This window comes from Oryx dammah, unplaced genomic scaffold (genome assembly GCF_014754425.2).
Source record: "Oryx dammah isolate SB20612 unplaced genomic scaffold, SCBI_Odam_1.1 HiC_scaffold_5, whole genome shotgun sequence".
Lineage (NCBI taxonomy): Eukaryota > Metazoa > Chordata > Mammalia > Artiodactyla > Bovidae > Oryx > Oryx dammah.
Genome location: NW_024070189.1, coordinates 52,166,162 through 52,185,905, shown reverse-complemented (window position 1 = coordinate 52,185,905; position 19,744 = coordinate 52,166,162). Strand labels below are relative to the sequence as shown.

At 43.0% G+C, this 19,744-nt stretch overlaps 1 protein-coding gene across 7 annotated transcripts in view; it reads right to left on the bottom strand.

Moving 5' to 3' along the window:
• PPP2R2B (protein phosphatase 2 regulatory subunit Bbeta) overlaps positions 1–19,744 on the bottom strand; it is a 482,191-nt gene that overhangs the window by 103,122 nt on the left and 359,325 nt on the right. For all 7 annotated transcript variants that reach the window (XM_040239786.1, XM_040239787.1, XM_040239792.1 and 4 more), the window contains one exon: positions 19,263–19,375. In XM_040239786.1, the coding sequence (XP_040095720.1) occupies positions 19,263–19,375 (113 nt within the window). The remainder of the gene's footprint in view (positions 1–19,262; positions 19,376–19,744) is intronic.

The following is a 19,744-nucleotide window of genomic DNA, read 5'->3' as shown; positions in this document are numbered from 1 at the left end:
TCTCCACTTTCACTTTCATCAAGAGGGTTTTTAGTTCCTCTTCACTTTCTGCCATAAGGGTGGTGTCATCTGCATATCTGAGGTTACTGATATTTCTCCCGGCAATCTTGAGTTAGTAGCCTGAATTTACTGCCTGCTGGGGTTTCTCCAACTGGAATCTTGCAGGCTCTCATGCTTTGCTGCTGCTGCTGCAAAGTTGCTTCAGTCGTGTCCGACTCTGTGCGACCCCATAGATGGCAGCTCACCAGGCTACCCCGTCCCTGGGATTCTCCAGGCAAGAACACTGGAGTGGGTTGCCATTTCCTTCTCCAATGCATGAAAGTGAAAAGTGAAAGTGAAGTTGCTCAGTCGTGTCCAACTCCCAGCGATCCCATGGACTGCAGCCTACCAGACTCCTCTATCCATGGGATTTTCCAGGCAAGAGTACTGGAGTGGGGTGCCATTGCCTTCTCCGTCATGCTTTGCTAGCTACTCGGTATTTTATGGATGAGAAAAGCAGTGAAGATTTGGGCACTGACTCGTCAGTTTCAACATGAAAATCTTTATTGAACATCTTCTGATTTCCTCTCCTTCATTTAATATTTTCTCAGTTTTGTGGTTTTTTTGTCCCTAGAAATACCCCAATATCCTGGTTGATGGAAAAGCAGGTTAGCCACTGTTGGCCCTTTGCTCTCAGAGATTTCTGTGTAGTGAATGAGAGAAAGAAAAATGGCAACAATAGCAATGATGACTACAGTGATCACACAATAGGAAAATCTAGGATCATGCAGAGAGCAAGTGCAGTACTGAACACACTCCCCTTTGGAGCCCATGGGAGCTTTGGTGGCTGCATTGCTAGATTAGTGACAGAAAAGCTAGATTAGTGCCATTCAGAAAAGGCAGAGAAACAACCTGTCCCTTCTTGGAGCCAGTGGGCATTTATCTCTGTGGTCCCTCTGGGCCTGGGGCCCCGTTCTCTCCGCATGAACAGCAGAGCGAATCCTGCTTTGGAGACAAGCGAGAGCTCTTTGATGTGGTTCTGCACTGCTTCCCAACCTCAGTCCCTGCCTTCTTTCTCTCTGGTCCAATTCTTGCATGGAAAATTGAGGTAATGATTTATATGTTGTAAGTAGTTCTGACAGGTGCACTCGATCTTGGCTTCCTCCAGCCCCAGGACTAATCGGAAGCTTATCTCTTCCTTTGTGTAATAGGGAGCTGTCAGCTTCTGTGACCCGCCAAACAATTCAGTCATTCAGGGGAGGGCTCATCTTAGAGAGAGGACGCTCTGACACTGGAGCTCCACGGAGGTCATGCACTGACACAGATCAAAACAGTGACAGCCGAGGGCTAGCGGGCAACAGGATGACACGGACAGAACGCCACTGGCTTCTGGAATTTAAACTCATCATACCCGCCAGGAACCTTCGAGGCTGTACTGGCAACTGTTGTACTTTGGTGTACATCCTGACTTGGGTGCTGAATATTTAGGCATTTGAGCACAGAAGAGGTATTTCAAAAAAATGACTGGAGCCAAGAATAAAGGGTTTGCATTGCTTTGGGGAGAAAGAGCATATAGCAAAGCCTATGATGGTCTGGCCACAATCTGGCTGCCTGATCACCTGCATCTGGCAGGGACCACATATCTCCTGTGTTCAGCCTTCCAGCCACTCTGGCCTTCATCCCATCCCCCGGTCTCTGGTGCAACTTCCCACCTCAAAGCCTTTGCCCGAGGCATTCCAGCCTCTGCCTGGAAGGCTCCTCCCACTTCTCTCCTTACCTACCTCCTGCTTTAGCTCTGTTGTTAGTTGCTCAGGAAATTATTCTCTGTGCTCATGAATGGATCAGTTCTGCCATCCTCTGCTCTCCCATGCACCTCTCCTCTGCAGCCCCCTACCCAGTTTTATATTAAGGGCATCCAGTTCATGCCCTTTCTACCAAAGGAGACTGACAGGGCATGAGGTCATGGGTAGGGACTTGCCATTCATGTTCATTGCCGTAATGCCAGGGTCTATGACACTCAATAAATACCTGTGGAATTAGTGAAAAAATGAATAAGCAAGAGACTGAGGTGGCGCTCACGTTCTTAACTGATTTCACGATCAAGTAGGGAAAGGCCCATCTCATTAGCCATCTGCAAGTTCACATACAGAAATGACTTTACTACAGAAACAAATCAGAGTAACTGAGTGTGGCTTCATTCTGTCACTTCTGCCTCAGCATCTAAGCTGACAACTCCTACTCTCTTGTCTGTACTGATAGATATTTATGTTATCCGCCCCACCCCCGCCCCCCAGGATGCTTTTCTCAGATGCTCTTTGCATTTGGAAAACAAAGAATTTTTTTTTTAATTGAGCTTTCAGATGTTTCTAAACATCTGCATGCTTGGAATGGAAAAAGCAGGATAACTGGACAAAGTTTTCACCTCGTGTCTGGATGTTTTGGCATTAAACTATGTCCTTATTTTAGTCGAAGTTGCATAATTCTCAACTCCTGAAAATAATCAGGAAGTGGGATCACAGGGCAGAAGAGAAAATGGTGAGAAGAGGTTCAGGCAGTGTTTAAATACACCACAGGACAGACTGTGACATCAGGCATGAGTACACAAGATTGATGCTGTTACTATTTTCAAACAGAAGCTTATAGCCAGCTAATTCCTCACTGGATTATAAGACTCATGGGAGGGCAGGGACAACACATGACTATGTATATGGAGCCTTTTTAAAACAAATGCATGTTAGATAGATGATAGATTATACAGAAGGAGACATTTGTGAACAGTGATGGTTTTTAGATTGGCTAAAGAGTCATTTCTCTTTCAAGAAGTCCTGATGATAGGCTAAAGTCCACATTGACTGCAACCATTAAGAACCATTGCTACTGGGAGGCCAGATAACATGGTGGTTCAGAGTGGAGGGTCTGCAGTCAAATAGTCAGGGATGAACTCTGGTTCTGCCACTTGCTAGCAAACAACCTTGCACAAGTCACTTCCTCTATATGGAGTACAGTTTCCTCACCTGTGAACTGGCCATCATAGTTTTCAGCTGATAGGACTAAGGGGACGATTAAGTGAGGAAGTATGCAGAGTGCCTGGAACTGTGTTAGGCACTAGAAAGTGCTCAGTTAATGAGCTTGTTACAGAACAGAGAGAGATTCACAGACTTAGAAAATGAACTTACGCTTGCCGGGGGCACGGGATAGTTAGGCATTTTGGAAAGGTCATATATACTCACTGTTATGTGCCACCCTGGATGGGAGCGGGGTTTTGGGGGAGAATGGATACATGGAAACATATGGCTGATTCACTTTGTTGTTCACCTGAAACTACCACCACAAGGTAGGTAATCGGCTATGTTGTTGTCCAGTAGCCCGGTCGTGTTCCACTGTTTGTGACCCCGTGGACTGCAGCATGCCAGTCTTCCCCATCCCTCAGCATCTCCCAGAGTTTGCCCAAGTTCATGTTCATTGCATCAGTGATGCCATCCAGCTGTCTCATCCTCTGATGCCCTCAACTATACCCCAAGACCAAATTAAAAGTTTCAAGTTTGAAAAAAAAAATAATGAGAATGAACTTGTATGTCAAGAGGGAGACTCTGTTAAGGCTCTTTCTCCATCATGGGATTCTGAGACTGGATGGTAGGAAAATGAGAGTAGAAACGCTGCCAAGCTGATCACTGTTCCCTGACCCAATTCTTTTAGCCAGCATCTCCCAAAGTGAGGTCTATCCCTGTATTACTCAAAATAACAGATCCCTGAACTGGTTGCTAATAGTCTATGACGAGATAAGGAGCTCAAGCCAGAGTCAGTGCCCTGCTTCATCCATTGCGAAAGTCTTGCTATGGGAAATAAAAGTGTCAGCTGAACTACACAGTGGATTAATGACACGAATGATTCGTATGTGGGTACGAGCTCTTTATCCTGTTGTGGACCGGCACTGGGCCAACAACCACATTTTGAGTAGACTGTTAAAAAGAACGGTAATCCCATGAATTGAGAAAAGGGTTTTTCATGGTCAAACAGGTTTGGTGGTAAATAATGCACACACGATCTCTTTCTTAGACTTTGATATATTCATATATTAAAGGTCTTGAGAAACTGCAAAGTAAATAAATTTGTTTAATGTATTTAAGCTAGGATTTCCCAGATATTCTTCAGCAATAAACATTTGTGAGCATGGATGCTTGTATGTTTGCTTTTCCCACTGCTTTTAACATTATTTCTGGTAAAGAACATGAACTCAACTGATCATCTGATGGAAACAAAAAATTACAAGAGTGTGATCTACTCTCTTCCACTCAAATACACACAAATCTAATATCTTTTTGGTTGACATTCCTTCCCTTCTGGCTCAATCATTCTAAGGAAACCAGAGAATTAAATCTTTTTTTCCATTGATAACAATCTCCTTTAACATAAAGCCACACTTAAAAAATATTTTCTCCAGCAGTTTCTTATTTTTATGCACCAAAGAAAAGAAAGTATCTTCCTCCATACTCTCATCTCTAGAAAAATACTTAAAAGCTTTTTCTCTGGTAAGGACAGGCATTTAAAATCAGTGCATCAGTTGAAGTCTGGTTTGCAATGTCCTAAGATCAAAGTGTTTGCATTTTCTACTGAATTTGATTCCAAATCCATTTGTGTTAATCATTTTCTAGAACACTCTTACATGTAATGACCAGAGGCCCTAAAATTCTTCTTGTGATTGCAAATGAGTTCTTTGCATAACTTGGGAGCAAAAGGAACCTAGGCTCATATTTTGATCTCTATTTAAATAAGTTTAATTGAAAAATACTACACATTAGCTCTAGGCTATGTTAACATTCTAAGGTTTCCTGAACAATGAGCTCCTTCATACTTGTGCTGCATGCACGCCTACACTCACACACATACACACATGTGTTGTTTCAGGGGCTGGACCTCACACCTGTCACTCCAGCCAACAGTGAGCTCACATTGGAGAGCCAGGACCTGATCTACGGACAAGGTCGTTCCCATGACACTGATAACTCAGATAATTCCATCTGAAAGATGCAGAAAATGTAGATACTTGTCATCCTCAATTCATCCAACTGTGTCTTGGATTTTCCATTGACTTTAAAAGTATGCAGAGAAACATGTATAATATCATGTAAGAATCGAAATGCCAGTCTGTCTGATGCAGGATATGACACGCTTGGGGCTGACGCGCGGGGATGACCCAGAGAGATGTTGTGGGGAGGGGGGTGGGAGGGGGGTTCATGTTTGGGAACGCATGTACACCTGTGGTGGATTCATGTCAATCTATGCCAAAACCAATACAGAATTGTAAAGTAAAAATTAAAAATAAATAAATAAATTAAAAAAAAAATAAAAGTATGCAGAGAGCTCTTTAAAGGAAAAGATGAAGAAAATTATTCTAATGACTTCTTTTTTGAGAAAAATCCATCTGGGTCAGTGTGAATTAGGTTTGACATAATGATAAGATCCTGGCTTGCAAAGCCTGGAAAAGATTGGCAGCCTGCCCTGTCCTAGCCGTGTCTCCAAAATTCAGACCTTCCCTGGTGGCTCTGAGCCACCAGGGACCACAGAAACATTGAGATTTCCTTCTCTAATATGATCTTTTTCTTCTTCCGATACTAGTGGACTTTTCAGCTTCCCGCTGTCATGGAGTGTATCTGTGGGGACTGTCATTTACTATTAATAGTTTCTATCACATTCGAGAAGCCACAGATGCCTTCCAAAGGGGTTGGGAGCAAGGGACAAAGAAAAGTTGATCTTAAGCCAGGTATAGGAGTCCGCTTATATTTACGTTTATCTTGGATCTAATTACTACGTGGTAAATGCAGCATAACAAAGGTCACTTTGAGATGAAAGAAAATATTTTATTGCCAGTGAAAATACTCTAAATCTAAGGCAGTTTCAGAGGCTCGGTGCAAACAGACGTTCAAAATAAAGCAGAATGGGTGGCTGGATTTGCTCTTATCAAAACATAATGCTGCTTTGAATTTTTCCAAAATATTCATCAGACTTTCTGGAAACTCCTGGTATCCAAATGAAAGACAAGATGGGAAAGGAAAGGAGAAAGGTAATGACATACATTGAGCATCTGGTGATGGTAAGGCATCCTGTCAGTACCATCAGCACGTTACTCTAGTTCAGAGCATGATCTCTGTGAGGAGAATGCAAGATGAGTTCTATTTCACAGATGTTGGCTGAGATGTGGTCAGAGCTTGAGCCCTTTCTTGGAGGTTCTGTAACGTGGTGTTAAAGATCACACACTCTGGAGTCATACTGAACCTGGCTGAAAAAATGTGACTCTGCCCCTTAGTAGCGGTAGCCCATAGGCAAGTACCTTCAGCTTTCTGAATCAAATGTCCATGTCTGTAAAATGGAGATGAAAACAGTTTTGAGCCCGTAGGACTGCTATCGGGCTGCAATGAGATGGGGCTTGCCTGTGCCTAGCAGGAGGCTGAAGTGAGCCTGGCTTGTAGAAGAAACACACACTAAATCACTCACTGCTTGTAAAGGCAACCAATCACACTGGATAACAATGTTGCCCTCAGATGATTCTGTATAGAACCTTGAGGTAGGAAGGGGGAAAGAACTTACAAAATCAAATCACAGAACTTTGGAGTTCTCCTCATCAGTCATTATGCCAGTGGTACTCAAGCCTAGCAGATATTCAGAACTGCCTGGAATATAGCCGAGAACTATGGGTAAATCTCTTGGCCCTGTGCTTGGAGATTCTGAATTGGCCAGCTGGGGATGATTTAAGACATTCTTAGACTCTGATGATCATCCAGATTGGATGAACCATGGTCTGAACCCATGCATCCTTTCTGCTCCAAACCTCCCCTCCCTCCAACAAAACAGAAACCTCACCTATGCCCAAGGTTCCAGCAACTTCTACCATCTACTTCACCGTTGTTTCTTTTTTCTAGCCTCTGTTTATTCATATTTTGGTTTATATTAACTATTCAGATGAATATATCAGGCATTATATTTGGCACAAGAGGCAGAATAGTAGAATGGATTTTAGAATCATAGAGACATGAATTCAAGTCCAAGTACTATTACTTACTAGTGTCTGAGCTGAGGCAGGATATTTAACCAATCTGGCTTTGGGTCCCACATCTCTGAAATGAGGTTTATTTTAGTCCCTACACGCATGTATTCATGCTCAGTTGTGTCCAACTCTTTTGCGACCCCATGGACTGTAACCCTCCAGGTCTTCTGTCTATGGGATTTTCCTGGCAAGAATACCGGAGTAGGTTGCCATTTCCTTTTCCAGGGTAACTTCCTGACCCAGGGATTGAACCTGTGTCTCCTGCATTGCAGGCAGATGTGAGCCACCTGGGAAGCCCATTTTAGTACTTACATTACAGGTTTACCTTGAAGATTAAAGTAGCCAAAGGAGCCTCTCTGGAAGAGAGCAAATGCTAACAAGTGCCTGCTGCTCTTATTGTTATTTCAGTGGAAGTAGTTCCTTTGTCTCACTGAATATTAGCCAAAGAACAGGACAGGGACATCTACAACCATCAGCCCCAAAAGGTGAATGTGTCAAAATACCAAGGCTTGGTGGGGAGGTAGTGCCTGAGATTCCTGTGGAGTGCCTTCTGATTCTATAACTGAAACCCCATGATACAGACCGACAGAATCAGATAATGATGGCAATCAATAACGATAACAGAAATGATTATTTATTTTCATAAACACAGAGTATGTGCATCCCGCTGAGTTACACACATCACATGCCAGCATCCACTTGCAGGGCAGTCAATCAATGGGGGATCGCAGTATCCCCCCGCAGAGACAGGAGGGGGGATGAGCGCAGGTTGAGAAATTACCCACCCCAGAGTGACACATTCACAAAGTTAATCTAATCCAAGGGCCGTCCGGGTGCCATTGTGAGCCTGTGAATATGGAACAGCCTTGATTGATTGTGCACTGCAGTAGCTAAACACTTCATTGTTACTGGCAACAAATATAAGGAAAGGAAGGCTGAAACTGTAAAAGGGTTGGCTCTGAAGCCCCCAGAGCAGCAACAAACCACAGTGAAGTCTAGAAAAATTAAAAATGGGTAGGGGAAGACTGTATCTGTGTCTTAAGGGGCCTCTGTTGTCGAAGTGTAAGCCCAAAATTAAAACCTAGGGACGGATGGTGATCCTGCCTCAACCAATAATTTGCCCTACCATGAGCCTGGGATTACCCATTCTCCCAGAGTGAGCGTCACCACAGTTATCACAGGGGCAGCAAGAGAGCACAGAGGTTGTGTCTAGACAGAATGCATCTGATCCTCAGTTCTGCCTCCCAGAGCCTCCCAGTTCCTCCTCTTTTCTTGTGGAGATATTCACATCCAGGTTGTCAGAAACAGGGGACTAACAGGGCATGTCCCGTTTGACTCTCAAGATCCTTGGAGCATTAAATGATTACCGTTTCCCCCACCCCCTGCCCACCGCCCAGCATGAAATACGTGTTCTGCAAACTCTTTCCTAGTCTTACCCCTCTCTCTTTCTGTTCTTCCTCTGAACGACCATGGTGATCTTCTGTGCTTTTCTCTGGATGCTTACCTGATTTGGTATCTCTCAAGGTCTGACCCAGGGATCACCTGTATCAGAATCCCTTGGGGGCGGTTTCTAGGAGGGAGCTGGTCAGTAACGACATTGGGTATGACTCAGACCTTTGTAACCAGAATTCCTAGTGATGAGGCCAGTGACTGTGTTCTAAAATATATATACAAGTGACTGAGGGGCACTGTGCTTTGAAATCCACTGCTTGAACTGATTTCAGGTTGTAGCCATTTGTAATGCTCCCCTCCTTGCCCCTGGACGACAGTGTGCTCCACTCATCTTTGTAAGACCCACTTTGTAGTATGTACTTCACACAGTGCCTGGTGCATAGTAGGCACTCATAAGTAGGGTAAGAAAATGAAGAGTTCTGCCTGTCGCTGTTATTATTCTCACTGTTGTCTAGATCAAGAACCATGCAATAAATAGTTCTGTATGATGGTGATTGGGCAGGAAGCTATGGGATCAGACAGACCTGGGCTCTATTCTGAGCTTTGCCACTTATCATCTATGAGGCCGATGCTTATCTCCCTGATCTCCTATTTACACATCTATAAAATGGGCATTAGGCATAAGCCACAGGACTGTGATGATGAACAAACTGTAACGTGTACATAAAACTACTCAATGCAGAGTCTATCACTAGGAAGGGCTGAATCAATGCAGCCACTTTTATTAGTAAACTAAAACCAGTGGTTTGTTTAATCATTTCCCTAAAAAGCAGACCAGGCAGTTTAACTAGTTGCTTCACCAAAATGATCACTTTTGGGAAAAAAGTGTGTTTAGCCAACCTGTCGAATCCCATGACCTATTAGCAATAATCCTGAAGATTCAGAATTCAGAGCTGGTGAATGCCCATGCCTATTTGCCATGGTGCCTTAGACTATGGCTAGGAGGGTGTCTAAATTGCTACCAATGGGATGTGCAAACATCAAGGTCATTTCAGGTGGAAAATGTTAATCCAGTAAAGTCACACAAATGTGTGTGTCCTTTCTTTAGCAAGTGGTATAGGGAAAGCTGGACAGCTGCATGTAAATCAATAAAGTTAGAATACACCCTCTTGCCATACACAAAAATAAACTCAAAATGGCTTAAAGACATGACACCATAAAACTCATAGAAGAGATCACAGGCAAAACATTCTTTGGCATCTTTGGCATAAATCATACCAATGTTTTCTGAGGTCAGTCTCTCAAGGCAACAAAAACAAAAATAAATGGGACCAAATTAAGCTTATATATACAAGCTTTTCAGAGAAAACAATGGCACCCAACTCCAGTGTTCTTGCCTGGAGAATCCCAGGGACGGGGGAACCTGGTGAGCTGCCATCTGTGGGGTTGCACAGAGTTGGACACGACTGAAGCGACTTAGCAGCAGTAGCATACAAGCTTTTACATAGCAAAGGAAACCATAAACAAAACAAAAAGACAAACTTATAGAAAGGGACAAAATATTTGCAAATGATGGAACTGACCAGGGCTTAATTTCCAAAATATACTGTGAACTTCCAGATGTTCAAGCTGGTTTTAGAAAAGGCAGAGGAACCAGAGATCAAATTGCCAATATACGCTGGATCATCGAAAAAGCAAGAGAGTTCCAGAAAAACATCTATTTCTGCTTTATTGACTATGCCAAAGCCTTTGACTGTGTGGATCACAATATACTGTGGAAAATTCTGAAAGAGATGGGAATACCAGACCACCTGACCTGCCTCTTGAGAAATTTATATGCAGGTCAGGAAGCAACAGTTAGACATGGACATGGAACAACAGACTGGTTCCAAATAGGAAAAGGAGTACGTCAAGGCTGTATATTGTCACCCTGCTTATTTAACTTCTATGCAGAGTACATCATGAGAAACACTGGGCTGGAAGAAGCACAAGCTGGAATCAAGATTGCTTGGAGAAATATCAATAAGCTCAGATATGCAGATGACACCACCCTTATGGCAGAAAGCAAAGAGGAACTAAAAAGCCTCTTGATGAGAGTGAAAGAGGAGAGTGAAAAATTTGGCTTAAAGCTCAACATTTAGAAAACGAAGATCATGGCATCACTTCATGGGAAATAGATGTGGAAACAGTGGAAACGGTGATTTTTTGGGCTCCAAAATCACTGTAGATGGTGACTGCAGCCATGAAATTAAAAGATGCTTACTCCTTGGAAGAAAAGTTATGACCAACCTAGACAGCATATTCAAAAGCAGAGACATTACTTTGCCAACAAAGGTCTGTCTAGTCAAGGCTATAGTTTTTCCTGTGGTCATGTATGGATGTGAAAGTTGGACTGTGAAGAAAGCTGAGCACTGAAGAATTGATGTTTTTGAACTGTGGTGTTGGAGAAGACTCTTGAGAGTCCCTTGGACTGCAAGGAGATCCAACCAGTCCATTCTAAAGGAGATCAGTCCTGGGTGTTCTTTGGAAGGACTGATGCTAAAGCTGAAACTTCAGTACTTTGGCCACCTCATGTGAAGAGTTGACTCATTGGGAAAGACCCTGATTCTGGGAGAGATTGGGGGCAGGAGGAGAAGGGGACGACAGAGGATGAGATGGCTGGATGGCATCACCAACTTGATGGACAGGAGTTTGGGTGAACTCTGGGAGTTGGTGATGGACAGGGAGGCCTGGCATGCTACAATTCATACGGTTGCAAAGGGTTAGACACAACTGAGAGACTGAACTGAACAAACAGCTCATACAGCTCCACAGCAGAAAAGCAAACAACCCAATCCAAAAATGGGCAGAAGACTGAAATAGACATTTCTCTCAAGAAGAAATACAGATGGCCAATGGGCACATAAAAAGATGCTCAATGTCTCTAATTATTAGAGAAATGAAAATCACAACTATAATGAGGTACTATCCCACATAGGTCAGAATGGCCATCATTAAAAAATCTACAAACTATAAATGCTGAAGAGGGGGTAGAGAAAAGAGAACCCTCTTACACTGTTGGTAGGAATGTAAATTGATATAACACTATGGAAAACAGTATGGAGGTCCAGTAAAAAAGTAAAAATAGAACTATCATATGACCCAGAAAGCCCATGCCTGAGCATATACGTGGAGAAAACCATAATTCAAAAGACACATGCACCCCAGTGTTCACTGAAGCACTGTTTATAATAGCCAGGGCATGGAAACAACCTAAATATCCATCAACAGAGGAATGAATAAAGAAGATATATATGTATATGTGCATACACAGCGCAGAGAAGGAAATGGCAACCCACTCCAGTATTCTTGCCCAGAGAATCCTGTGTACGGAGGAGCCTGGTGGGCTGCTGGCCATAGGGTTGCACAGAGTTGGATATGACTGAAGCGACTTAGCATGCATGCATGCATTGGAGGAGGAAATGGCAGCCCAGTCCAGTTTTCTTGTCTGGAGAATCCCAGGGACAGAGGAGCCTGGTGGGTTGCCGTCTATAGGGTCGCATAGAGTTGGACACGACTGAAGCGACTTAGCAGCAGCGGCAGCATATACACAATGGAATATAACATATACACACAATGGTATACACACACATATACATACAATGGAATATTACTCAGCCATAAAAAGGAATAAATTGGGTCATTTGCAGAGCCATAGAGGGACCTAGAGAATGTTATATAGAGTGAAATAAGTCAGAAAGAGAAAAATAAATAGTGTGTTAACACATATTGGAGTCTAGAAAAAACAGTACAGATAAACCTATTGGCAAAAGAAATAGAGACACAGACACAGAGAACAAACATATGGACATTTGGTGGGGAAAGGAGAGAGATAAATTAGAAGATTGGGATCGACATACATACACTACTATATGAAAAACAGATAACTAATGAGAACCTACTGTTTAGCACAGGGGGGAAAGAGAAGGTACAACCTGTAGGACAAATATTAAGTTAACCTTAAAAATGTATTTCAATATACATAAAGTGCAGACGAATATTGTTTGACTCCACTTGTATGAGGTATGGATAGAATGGAATATTAGTCATAAAAAAGAACAAAATAATGCCATTTGCAGCAACATGGATGTATCTAGAGACTATGTGAAGTAAATCAGAAAGAGAAAGACGGATACCACATGATATCACTTACATACAGAATCTAAAATATGACGCATATGAACCTATCTATGAAAAAGAAATGACGTACAAAACAGATTGGTGGTTGCCAAGGGTGGAGGTTTGGGGGACAGCTGCAGTGGGAGGTGGGTTAGCAGATGTAAGCTTTTATATATGGAATGGATAAACAGCAAGGTCCTACTGTATAGCACAGAGAGCTATACTCAGTATCTTATGATAAACCATAATGGGAAAGAATATAGAAAAAAGAACTTACATATAAGTGAATCACTTTGTTGTTCAGCAGTAATTAATACAACATTGTAAATCAGCTATATTCAAAAAAAATTAAAGAATGTGTGCATCCTGAACTGATAGAACTAGTCATGAGCAGAAGGCACGTGTGTAAAAACATGATATAATTAACCTTTATTCTAAAAAATAGTGCATCGATTGTGTGCTCAGCTTTTGGCAGAGAAGCCTTTGCAGCCATCACCCTTGCCCTCCACTTCCCCCAAAATGTAGCTCATACATTAAGAAAGCTTTGCCAAAGAATCTCAAGAGTCCCAAATAACGAAATCCCTCTGCTCTGAAACCATGAATTAGTGTTTTCTTCGGATGCAGCTGTAGGGAATCATAATGAAAAGCAACAGATCTGGGGTCAGATGGACTAGGTTCAAATCCCAGCGCCGCCACTTTCTGTCCTTGAGATTTTTGAGCAAACATTTACTGAGTACCTAGCATGTGCCTGAGCTACAGGAGAGAAGACGCGTGGTTCTTGCTTTCATGGCGCCTACATTTTAGGGAAGTAGGAGGGGAGGCCAACAGTGGAATAATGATACATCTGGCCAGGAAAAAAGCTAAGACTAAAGAGGGCAGTGGTTTTGGTGGGAATGTAAATTGGTACAGCCACCTATGGAAGACAGAATGGAGGTTCCTTACAAAATTAAAAATAGAAATGCTATATGACTCTGCAATCCCAGTCCTGGGCATATATCCATACAAAACTGTAATCCAAAAAGATATATGCACTGTGGACTCCTTTTCTAAAAAGCTTCTTCTCTGAAGGCCCTTGTTTATTTTTATTGATGCACAGCTAATTTACAATGTGTTGGTTTCTGCTGTGCAGCAAGGTGATTCAGTTATACATACGTATACATTTTTTTTGTATTCTTTTCCATCATGGTTTTTCAGAGGATATTGAGTACGGCTCCCTGTGCTATACAGTAGGACCTTGTTGTGTTACCCCTTACTTTTTGAAGTAGTATTCCCACACCCATGGATCTTCTGTCTGCCTCCTAGGGCTCAACACTGAAACCTTCTCACAGGCTACAAGAACTTCAGTGCTACTGTGCTTATCCAAACTCTACCCAGCCTCCAGAAGTTAACATAATATTATAATATTCACAATAAGAGAGGATTATAAGAAGAAACAAAGAAAAAAGGGGCAGGGTAAGGATACCGAGAGTGAATGGGAAGATGTGAGTGTGCTGTTTTCCCTACAGAATTCTAGGACAGTTTCTCTGAGAAGGTGGCACTTGAGCAGAGAAATGAAGGAGTGAGGCTTTGGATGATCCAGAAAGGATAACAGAACCTACTGAGAGAGTCACTGTCAGGACAAGATGATACAAGGATATATGATCCAGCATCTGGCCTGTAGTAAGCACTCAATAAACATGGATATTATTAGCTATAAGGAATATTCATTAGAAAGCCTGAGTTCATTACATCCCCTTCATTTTGCAGCAGACTGGTTATGGCAAGTCACAGGTTGGGAGCCCACACCTTCCAGACTCAATATTTGTATCATAACTGGTTCAAAAGCACATTTCCACCTGGCCTGAGTTTCCTCAGCAGCTGAGCCTAATGAGGGAAATAATAACTCCAGGTTCATTCTGCATGGACACATGCGCTAAGTGTGATTTCTCACCACCCAGCTCCCCTCCTGGGCTAATTAAATTACTTCAACTGAGTTTCTGTTGCCAAGAAAGGGCCTCCTAGCTGTGTGCTTTGGCAAGTTGAAAAGAAGGGCATGGAGACTCTTGCTAAGTAGAACTATGTAGGACCTCAAGGTGAGGTCAGAGGTCTGGAAATGTGTGTGCTTGTGTGGATGAGAGAGGAGAAAGGGAGAGACACACACACACACAATAACAGCACTGATTATTAAGAAAACCATTTCAAGGCCAGTGTCTGTGTCCAAGCTGAAGAGTCATAGCTCCTGATCTTTAGACCCAGCTTGGAAGTACCCAGGTGAGTCACTGGGTAAAGTCATTTTCCCTTTCTGAGGCAGCATCAGGTTGAAGGGTTCAGGGCCCTGTAGATCAGGATTTGATGCTTAGCCTTGCCTGGTCTCAGACATCTTACTGAAATTCTGTGAAGCTCACAGGTTCAACAGAATTTAGCAGTGAACTGTACCTCATGAAGTAGCCCATGCAGGTACAGTATGCAACATGGCATACAGTCAGTGCACAATAAATACTAGCTCCCAGCATCTCCACCTGCCAAATACCAGTCCTGCCTTCCTCACTGACCAGTCTGAAGATGAATCAGGGAATTAGGTAAGTTAACAATTTGTGATAAAAATGGTATTTTACAGCTTATAAGGTGTTATTATTAAACTCTCATCATGATTATTACTTTGAATGTTATAATACTTAGTAGGAAATACAGGGTTCATAGAAATGCTTCTCATAATCTCTGTGGGTAATGAGTGAGTGGATTTGAAAGGTTATCTTGCATGAAAAAAGGAAAAAAAAATAACCACACTCATATTTTGAAAAGCTGAGCCTCCCAGCACTGAAACATAGCAGGTTCATTACTCAGTGAGGATTAATTAGCTATCGGGTATTATTAAATATTCTCACTCTCAAAATCCACGTAGAACTGGAAACTATGAAAGTGAACGAGAGGTAATCACAGGACAGGGAAGGGGAAAAAATGCCACAGTTGCTGGCAATGCAAATTTCAAGAGCAGAGCATGTTAGTAAATTATGGTCTGATTAATATCACATCAGCTTATTCTCTGTTTGGAGTCACTGTTCTGAAACGATGGTTTTCAGGGTTGCCTGGTGTTTTTTCTTCTACCACTGGAATCAGAGAGAAAGAAGGCTGGCCTTTTCAGTGTTTGCACTGAAAGAACGCCAGAGTGTGGATGTTTACACTGAAATGAGGATACTTGAAAGCCTAGGAAGGTAGACAAGAGTTTTACGATATGATAACGAATGCATTTCATGAGTTGGTATATTAACTGTTGAGATGATCAAAAAGTAACAGAGGCTCATAAAAAACTAGAGCCTTGAAGAGCCTTAGAGATGCTAAAAGTCCAGGGAGAACAGATCCCTTTGTCTCAATCACCAGGGGCTCATGATAAAAATACTGATCCCTCTGGACCCCTCAACTTGCTGCAGAGGATCACTGGGACTGAGTCCTGGGAATCTCCATTTATAACTGGCCCCATTTATAACTGGCTCCATTTATAACAGTTGCAGGACCACTGCTGTTGTGCAGTCCTCTGTTCAGTAGCTTAGAAACTAAGTGTGGAGAGAAGAAATGTGATTCATTGGCCCAGGGTAGTTCACTGGCCCACAGAGAGCTAATAAGACACAAGAACCAGAACTGGGGTTTTCTAAGTCCCAGCCACCTGCCAGGGTCTCCTTCCATGTTTGATATGTATAAGTCCACTTTATAACATCACTGTGTCATTCTGGGGACAATCTCTGTGCTAGGGAAATTTACAGAGTCATTCTTCCCTCTTTATCACGGGAATGGAATTCTCCTAGAGGCTAAACAGATGTACGAAATCTCACTGGATGCATGGACAACTGGAATTCATAGTGGAGCCTGGAGGTGGCACCTGAGAAATTCCATCCAGATAGTGAACAAGGGAAAGGTAACATCTGGGCAGAAGTTCACATTATAAACTCCCCAGTGGCCCCCTGATTCATTTCCTGAATAGGGCTGCAAAGTCCTGAGGGGTGAAATACTGTCTCACTCTTTCTGTATCACCAGCACTCTGCTTGCCAAGTAGTGATGACAACAGTATAAAAATTATATGAAAAGGAAAATAGGAATTTTCTCAAACATGTAGATGACCTACTATCACTAGGTGGTAATCAGTTCAGATCAGTTCAGTTCAGTTCATTCGCTCAGTCGTGTCTGATTCTTTGCAACCCCATGAACCGCAGCACGCCAGGCCTCCCTGTCCATCACCAACTCCTGGAGTCCACCCAAACCCATGTCCATTGAGTCAGGGATGCCATCCAGCCATCTCATCCTCTGTCGTCCCCTTCTCCTCCTGCCCTCAATTTTTCCCAGCATCAGGGTCTTTTCAAATGAGTCAGCTCTCCACATCAGGTGGCCAAAGTATTGGAGTTTCAGCTTCAGCATCAGTCCCTCCAATGAACACCCAGGACTGATCTCCTTTAGAATGGACTGGTTGGATCTCCTTGCAGTCCAAGGGACTCTCAAGAGTCTTCTCCAATGCCACAGCTCAAAAGCATCAATTCTTTAGCACTCAGCTTTCTTTACAGTCCAACTCTCACATCCATACATGGCTACTGGAGAAACCATAGCCTTGACTAGACAGACCTTTGTTGGCAAAGTAATGTCTCTGCTTTTTAATATGCTGTCTAGGTTGGTCATAACCTTCCTTCCAAGGAGCAAGTGTCTTTTAATTTCATGGCTGCAGTCACCATCTGCAGTGATTTTGGAGCCCATGAAAATGCTGCTGATGAGAGTAATACCAAACTATCAATACTGAATCCTCACAACAATCCCAGGAAGTAGTGACCATCCCTCATCCCTGTTGTGCAGATATGATATGGCAGGCACGAGGCACTTAAGTAATGTGTCCAAGGCCCCAGCCAGAGAGGAATGGAGCCAGAATTCTATCCCAGGACAGACCAACTCAATGTTCATACTCTTCACTACTCTGCCTTTGGGTCTCCAAAACCTCTGAGCAGTTAGAGCATTGACCCAGTCTGATAAGGTGGATGTCCATGGCCATTCTCCATGTTGAAGGCACAGACAGACAGGAGGAAACAGCCACCAATGTTTGTTGGCCCAGAAGAAGCTCAGTAGAAGAGCAGGTATCAATTACTACTGCATACACATGCAACAGCCCAGGTCTATAGCCAGCAAAGAGTCTATGCTCAAAAAGCATCTGCTGAATAACAGACAAACAAGTGAATGAATGAATGAACAAACCAATAAGCCAGATAATCATGAAACTCAGCGATCATTCAGTTCCCACATCTGTCTCTAAATGTAGGGAAACAACCTGTTTTTCCCACAAGTACTTCTGTGTCTGGGCTTCCTATGTGGCTCATTGGTAAAGAATCTGTCTGCCAATGCAGGAGACATGGCTTTGACCCTTGGGTTGCAAAGATCCCCTGGAGAAGGGAATGGCAACCCACTCCAGTATTCTTCCCTGGAAAGTTCCATGGACAGAGGAGCCTGGCAGTCTACAGTGCATGGAGTTGCAAGAAGCGTTGGACATGAATTAGCTACTAAACAACAACTTCTACATCTCTTTTCCTAGGTTTTGGTCTTTAGTACAGCTGCTGGCATCTGAAAGCACGTATTTTACCCAATTCAGGAAGTTGCCTGGAGCCAGGGCTGGTCTCAAAACCTGCCTGCTTTACCATTCACACTGAGCACTCCAAAACTAAAGTCATCACCCTGTCCTAAATCATTTTACTCTATCTAAAGGGCCATCCTTTAAAAGTCAGCTTTTAGAAATCCGTTTCTAACACCATTTCCCTGCCAGAACTATCCTGGTCTCCCAGAACCAAACATAATTTCTTCCTCCTTTGATCAAACTGCAGCTCTGACTCTCACTGCATTTATCTCCCTCTGTGTAGTGTTATAAACATTACATATTAGTCCTACACATCCTCTTTTCTTACCAGACTGTGCACGTCTCAATGGCAGGGAGGAAGCTACCTAGACTAAGAGTAGAGATCATTTCTGGAGTATCAGCCATGGCGTAAGGGCTTTCCATCCATACTGCATTTTAGCCTCAGAAGTTCACACACAGTGAGGTACTAGGTTCACTGTTTTACAGACAGAGAAACTAAAAATAACTTGCATGACTGAAGTTCAAAAAGAGAATGCGACAGGAAATGTTACTTAATACTCTGCAATGGACTATATGAGCAAAGAATCTAAAAAAAGAATGGATATATGTATAACAGATTCACTTTGCTGTACACTTGAAGCTAACACAACACTGTAAATCAATTATACTCCAATAAAAATTAAACAAAAAATGAAAAAGGAACGTGACTCTGTAAGTGGCAGAATTCAAATCCAGGCCTGTGCCTGTTCGATTTAAAAGTTCATGTCCTGCATCACAAGATTCCAACTTCCCATATGAGTAGTCCCATCCCTGTACCTTGAAGGTGCTCAAGACACTTTTGAGGAAGGAAAGAGGCTGAGGCTAGGAACATAGTACTGTGTAGTGGTCCTGTGGGCAAGTCCTTGGTGACAAAAGGAAATGTGTGGACTTACAGTCATCACAGTTTGGTGCCTTCTTGCTCCTTCATCTGCCACCAGAGACTCAGGTAGCCTGGGTTTCTGCCTGATCTCCCTTCCTCACACCTGAGAGCTGTAACTTTCAATAGCAGCCAGTGTGTGGCCAGACCTCCCCTGACCCTGGTTGCCAAGGAAACTGAAAGACAGTTGTGCTCACCCGCAAGGTGGTGATGGTGGCAGGATCTCGCAGCCTGCCCTCCTCATCTTTCAGATTGTAGCCTTCTGGCCTCTTATCACGCTCGCTGACTTTCCATAGCTTCACAGTTTTATCTGTGGAGGAAACATAATGACAGTGAGAGTAAGCTCGTAAAGAAGTCCATTTTTTCTTTTTGCAGGATGGGGGTGGGGTGGTGGGGCAGGGAAAAGTGGAGGTCAGTGGACGGGACTACTACGGAAGCTGGCTCATGCCAAGGACTACAGTGTGCACATCTCAAGGTCTTTGAGGGCAGAGTTCATGCTTCCAAAGAAAACCATTTATTGTGCTGAGAGAAATGGCTTCCCTGACAATGGACTGTTAAAGCTATAGCTTACACATTAATTGGGTTCATTCAATAAAAATATGCCCTGAACCTTGAATAAGAGTAGCCGCAACATGTATAGAATTAACAATATAACCATGTTCACAATTGCCATGGAGAA